This window comes from Pollachius pollachius, assembly GCF_949987615.1.
Source record: "Pollachius pollachius genome assembly, chromosome: 17".
NCBI classification, from domain to species: Eukaryota; Metazoa; Chordata; class Actinopteri; order Gadiformes; family Gadidae; genus Pollachius; species Pollachius pollachius.
The window spans coordinates 2,727,775-2,734,356 of NC_136950.1; the positions used below are offsets into that span (position 1 = coordinate 2,727,775).

At 54.0% G+C, this 6,582-nt stretch overlaps 1 protein-coding gene across 1 annotated transcript in view; it reads left to right on the forward strand.

The window, feature by feature from the left end:
- The window catches only part of wasf3b (WASP family member 3b), a 17,082-nt gene extending 10,653 nt beyond the window's left edge, over window positions 1-6,429 (forward strand). The window contains exons 3-9 of the mRNA XM_079754821.1: window positions 786-920; window positions 1,477-1,630; window positions 1,968-2,085; window positions 2,588-2,769; window positions 3,665-3,937; window positions 4,218-4,537; window positions 5,547-6,429. Coding sequence (XP_079610947.1) covers window positions 786-920; window positions 1,477-1,630; window positions 1,968-2,085; window positions 2,588-2,769; window positions 3,665-3,937; window positions 4,218-4,537; window positions 5,547-5,704 — 1,340 coding nt within the window. The 3' untranslated portion in view covers window positions 5,705-6,429. The remainder of the gene's footprint in view (window positions 1-785; window positions 921-1,476; window positions 1,631-1,967; window positions 2,086-2,587; window positions 2,770-3,664; window positions 3,938-4,217; window positions 4,538-5,546) is intronic.
- Window positions 6,430-6,582: the final 153 nt, after the last annotated feature.

Here is a 6,582-nt window from a genome sequence, read left to right on the forward strand (position 1 = left end):
CTATGCTGAAGCTTCATTCTTTCATCAGCTGTCCACAATGGGAGGTTTCTGTTTGTCACCTGGAGATTGTCCCAGTGTTCCCAACGACCATTAGCCCTCAAGGTTGTCATCGGTGAAGAACTCATTAAATAAGTTTGGATATGTTGGATGCTGAGCGGGCGAGAGAGAGAGGTTCAGCTCTGATTCACGTATCAATGAAATACGGTGTTGGTGTCCAAATGCACACACACACATTTCCTGTAAGAACGGCCTCCTGGTCGCGTGTCATGTTACACGTCCTTCTGATGACTGACCCCCGTATCTGTGGCGACCTCAGCCAAGTCTCCAGGCTGAGGAACAATCTTCATACAAATGTCTCCTCCCCATCTCCTCCTCCTCCTCCTCCCCCTCTCCTCCTCCTCCTCCTCCGCCTCTCCTACTCCCCTTTGCCTTCCCCTCTCCTCCTCTCCTCCTCTTACCCCTCCCCCTCTCCTCCTCCTCTCCTCCTATCCTGCAACTCTTTCACCCTCTCCTCCACCTCTCCTCTTCCTCCTCTCCTCCTCCCCCTCTCCTCTCCTCTCCTCCTCCTCCCCCTCTCCTCTCTCCCTCCCCCTCTCCTTTCCTCCTCCTCCTCCTCTCCTCTCTTCCTCCCCCTTTCCTCCTCCTCCCCCTCTCCTCTCCTCTCCTCCCCTCTCCTCTCCTACTCCCCCTCTCCTCTCCTCTCCTATCCTCCTCCTCCCCCTGTCCTCTCCTCCTCCCCCTCTCCTCTCCTCCTCCTCCCCTTTCCTCTCCTCCTCCTCCTCCAGGTAAGCATGCGGAGGACATCTTCGGGGAGCTCTTCAACGAGGCCAACACCTTCTACGTGCGAGCCAGCTCCCTGCAGGACCGCATCGACCGCCTGGCCGTCAAGGTCACACAGCTGGACTCCACCGTGGAGGAAGGTGAGGTCGGAGGTCAACTCCAATATAGGAACCTTGTGGTTATGGATCATTGCTGTCACAGGTCGGAGTCTCCACTCAGTAGAGCATGATTCTGAGAGCATCCAGGACTCTTTTCTCACACACGAATGTAAACACACCTAGTAGAACAAGGAACACACAAGAACACAGACGATGGAGTTGAGGGATGTGTATTTCTGTCTGTTGGTCTGTCTCTCTGTCCGGTTATCTGTCCACCAGTGTCCCTGCTACTCCTCATTCTCCTCCTCCTCTGTCTGTCTGTCCCCCAGTGTCCCTGCTCCTCCTCCTCCTCTGTCTGTCTGTCCACCAGTGTCCCTGCTCCTCCTCCTCTGTCTGTCTGTCTGTCTGTCTCCCAGTGTCACTGCTCCTCCTCCTCCTCCTCCTCTGTCTGTCTGTCCACCAGTGTCCCTGCTCCTCCTCCTCCTCCTCCTCTGTCTGTCCACCAGTGTCCCTGCTCCTCCTCCTCCTCCTCCTCCTCTGTCTGTCTGTCCACCAGTGGGCCCTGCTCACCCTCCCCCTCTGTCTGTGTGTCTGTCAGTGTCCCTGCAGGACATCAACATGAGGAAGGCCTTTAAGAGCTCCACCACCCAGGACCAGCAGGTGGTGTCCAAGAGCAGCGTGCCAAACCCTGTGGTGGAGATGTACAACCTGAGTGACGAGCCCCCGCCCCTCAACATCCTGTCCTCCTACCGGTGGGCTTCCTGTGGAGATAACACGCTGTTATACACACGTATAGAGACACACACACACACACACACACACACACACACACACACACACACACACACAAATTCTCATGATGTCACAATATCCCTTTCCTAAGTATTTTATATATATAAATAATACTTCATGGAAATAGAATACTTACAATACTTTGTAAAGAAGGAACCCTTCCTCGGTTCCTCCTCCAGGAAGTACCACTGTCAGGGGGCGGGACATGTCTTACAGATAGAGCGGTCCTGCTGTCTTTGTGTCTTTTAAATGTAAACCATGAGGTGTGTGTGTGTGTGTGTGTGTGTGTGTGTGCAGGGACGACAACAAGGAGGGTCTGAAGTTCTACACGGACCCGTCGTACTTCTTCCACCTGTGGAAGGAGACCATGCTGCAGGACACGGAGGACAAGAGGAAGGAGAAGCGCAAGCAGAAGGTACGGTCTCACTCAGACCCTAGCTCCACTCAGACCCTAGCTCCACTCAGACCCTAGCTCCACTCAGACCCTAGCTCCACTCAGACCCTAGCTCCACTCAGACCCTAGCTCCACTCAGACCCTAGCTCCAATAAGAATATATATATATAATATATATATAAACAACGACCCCCCCCCTCTGATCCCTCCCTCCATACGGTTCTCGGCTTTAGAATGTGTGTGTGTTGCATTCAAGCACCTTTGATCGGCAGAAAAGATTGATTCCCTGAACCAATCCTGGAAGAGACGCCCTGATTGGTCCGAAATAAATGGTCTAAAATCAAAATCATAAAAGCACTAACAATCACTAGGTTGCCCCATACCCCGTGCAAAGTTAGTTTGGATTAGATGCTACACAATGCTAAGTTCTACTTTTGAGTGCAAGAGTGTGAAGCTATCACGCTACCTGGCGCCCGCCCATCCAACGCTGAGCTCCCAGCTGTCTCCCTCTGGTGGTGAGCAGGAGCAGCGGCGCTGTGTGGACGGCACGCTGCAGCGCGAGGTGAAGAAGGTCCGCAAGGCCCGCAACCGCCGGCAGGAGTGGAACATGATGGCCCTGGACAAAGAGCTGCGACCGGACCACCGGCACACCATCCACCGGGATCGCGGGACGTCCTCCGAGGGGTCCATGTCCCCAGAGAACAGGTCAGCACACACAGCCACATAAGAACGCACAAACTTATTTAGGAAGGTATTTTTCTAGCAGTGCTGTACAAGTGCTGGACAAGGGAAATGACACAAACACAAGAAGTACAATTCATAAGGAAATCACTACATAAAATGACGATACAAAAATCTATGATTTATCCCAGATTTATGAACTACCCGATACGAAGAAAGCTAAACTGTCCATGGTGGCCTTACCGCCATGGACACGCCCGATCTCGTCTGATCTCGGAAGCTAAGCATGGTTGGGCCTGGTTAGTAATTGGATGGGAGACCGCCTAGGAATACCAGGTGCTGTAAGTGGTGTCGGATGGTGGCCAATAGGTGGCCCTCTTCCCTCTGGCCTTAACATCAATCCCGATGCCCCGGTGCAGTGACGGGGACACTGTGCTGTGGAAGGCGCCGTCCTTCGGAGGAGACGTAAAAACGAGGTCCTGACTCACTGAGGTCATAAAAGATCCCAGGGCACTTATCGCAAAGAGTAGGGGTTTCCCCGGTGTCCTGGCCCAACCTGACTCATTCAATCTGGCCCCCTAATCATCCTCCTGTATAATCGACTGACTCATTAATTCCCTCACTCTCCACCCCAAGCTGTAGTGTGGTGAGCGTTCTGGCGCAGATTGGCTGCTGTGCATCACCCAAGTGGGTGCTACACACTGGTGGTGGTTAGTGAGGTCCCCCCTTTACTGTAAAGCGTCTTTGAGTGTCTAGAAAAGTGCTATATAAATTCAATCCATTATTTTTATTATAAACTCAAAGATTTTCTTCCTGAATGAGACAGGTTGTGGGGCCCTCAGTGTATACCCTCCCCTGTCGACAGCCCCACTAACCCTCTCAGACGTCCTGGGTCTTACCTGTCCCCTGTGTCCCCCAGGGGCCTCGGCGGGGAGCCCTTCCTCTACCCCAACGCCATGAACCATGCGGCCCACGCCCACACCTACTCGGGCCCGCCCCCCAGCCTCCTGGCGGCCCAGATGGCCGCGGGCCACACCCCTCTAGGTGGGGACCATGACTACCGGGGCAGGGGCGTGGCCTACCAGGGAGGGACACTGGGGCGGCCCCACCATCACCCTCAAGCCCCGCCCCTTCCCCCACCTGCGGAAGCCATGAATGGGGGCCCTATGTCCCTCCCCCCAATGGAGTACGGGTATGGAAATTTAAGTTAAATACAAACCATGTGTTCAATTTAAAATGAACCCTGTCTAACAGCTCATTCAATGGATTCAGATGTGGCCGCATGCTGAGGCTGTCACTTTAATTCTGTCCCTCTGCTGCCCCCTAGTGGTCTGGATGGAGCACTACTAAAAGTCACACTCATATCTTGTATATATATTGAGTTTAAAGCATGCTCTTTGGTTGATAGTTCTTCTGCCTGTCATGTGATTCCCACGTGCCCCGTGTGAGCCCTGTCCTCCTGTCCTCCACAGGATGGACGGCTATGCCAACACCGGGCCCCCTCCCCCGGCCCCCGCCCCTCTCATCCCCTCGGCCCAGACAGCGTTTGCATCGCCCCCCGGGGGTCCTCTCTCCCCCCCGGGGGGGATGAGTGGGGGCTACGGCTCTCCCCCCCCACTCGGCTCAGGATCCATGGGGGCTCCGCCTCCACCCGGGCCCCCTCCTCCTCCTCTACCCCCCGGGGTCTCCTCCCACTTCCACATCACCCCCAAGATGGCCGCCGCAGCTGCCGCCAGCGAGGCTGAGCCAGTGACTGACGCCCGCAGTGACCTGCTGGCCGCCATCCGCATGGGTAAGAGTGTGTGTGTGTGTGTGTGTGTGTGTGTGTGTGTGTGTGTGTGTGTGGTGTGTGTGCATATTGTCCTTACGTCTCCAATAGCACAGCAAAACAGTCACACACATTTGATCAAATCAATGATGTATTTGACTGCTTTAAAGTTGTCATTCTGTCCAAATAACTTTTATCCAAAGCGACTAGCTGTGAACTCAATATAAACATGTCGGAGGTTGCTGGTTTGTCTACCTGTAGAAATCCTTAAGTAAGATGCCTCCCCCCTACCTGCACCTGAAATGCATGTATCTATAAATATCACCATCAGATGCGTTGGATGAAAGGGTGAATAATGAATATATCATAGTTGCCATGAGCACGGCTTGGAAGAAAGAACCCACCCAGTCTGAACCCGTCTGAGCCAGCTTAAGTCATCTTAGTGGTGGTGGTTGTGCTGGTGCTGATGGAGGTGGTGATGGCGGTGTTGGTGGTGGTGTTAATGGTGGTCGTGGCGGTGATGGTGGTGTTGGTGGTGGTGGTGATGGTGGTGGTCCTGCTGATCGTGGTGGTGGTGGTGGTGGTGGTGGAGAAGTACGAGGAGGTGGTGGTGTTGCTGGTGGAGGTGGAGTAACAAGGAGGTGTTGGTGTTGCTTTTGGTGGGGATGGAGGTCGAGTAACGAGGAGGTGGTGGTTGTGGAGGAGGTGGGAGTGGAAGTGGTGGGGCTGATGGTGGTGATGGTGGTGGTGGTGGTGCAGTACCAAGGAGGTTTGTGGTGGTGGGGCTGATGGTGGTGGTGGTGGTGGTGGTGCAGTAACAAGGAGGTGGTTGTGGTGGTGGTGGTGCAGGAGGTGTTGGTGATGGGGGGGCTGATGGTGGTGCTGATGGCGCTGGTGGAGGGTGCAGATACGCGTAGGTGGTGGATCGGCAGTAACGAGGTTGAGGAGGTTGAGGAGGTGGTGGTGGTTGTAGTGGTGGTGCAGTAGTGAGGAGGTGGTGGGGGTAGTGCAGTAACGCAGTGTGTCCCTGCAGGCATCCAGCTGAAGAAGGTCCAGGAGCAGCAGGAGCAGCAGGCCAAGAGGGAGCCAGTGGGGAACGACGTGGCCACCATCCTGTCCCGCCGCATCGCCGTGGAGTACAGCGACTCAGAGGACGACTCGGAGCTGGAGGACAACGACTGGTCCGACTAGGACTCACACACACACACACACACACACACACACACACACACACACACACACACACACACACACACACACACACACACACACACACACACACACACACACACACACACACACACACACACACACACACACACACACACAAATGTTGTGTGGCTTATCCCTATCTCACGTGTATTTGCATAGCCCCTGACACACACACACACACACGCTCATAGCTAGCACCTAAGCACATGTAACACAGTATAAGCTAACACAGCGAGCTGGACGGGGGTGTTTCCAAGCTACAAAGAAGAGACTCATACTTAATATTAGGTTCTTATACTGTGATGCTAAATATCTAACAATAAGTTTACCTGACTCCTGTACACCTTGTATTCTCCAGTGGATGTTCTGCCCTACATTATTATAACAACCCCCACACATTCCATGTGCCGTGCATGGGGGGGGGGGTCCTCATCGTAGCACTAGTTAGGCTTAAGAGTGGATAGAACATATAAATAGGTCAAGCTGACCACTGTACCTGTTCTACCACCACTACTCTCTCTCTCTCTCTTTCGCTCTCGCTCTCTCTCCATCTCTCTCTCTTCCCCCCCCCCCCCAGGCCTTGTTCTCTATCTCTTGCGCTCTTTTCGTTTTTTTTTATGTTTTTAACATTTCTACATTGTGCGTGCTCATGCATCGATCATGAGACACGTGTTTAATATTTTAGATTACAGGCGACTGGAAGTTCAAATGGAATGGGTACTTTGATGGTCGCTGGGGTGAGGTAATGGGTCAGAGTGGGGGGGGGGGGGGGGGGGGAGAGGCTGTCGGGGGGAGGAAATGGGTCAGGATCAGGGGGGGGGGAAAGACCGCGGGGGTAAGGTAATGGTTCAGGGTGG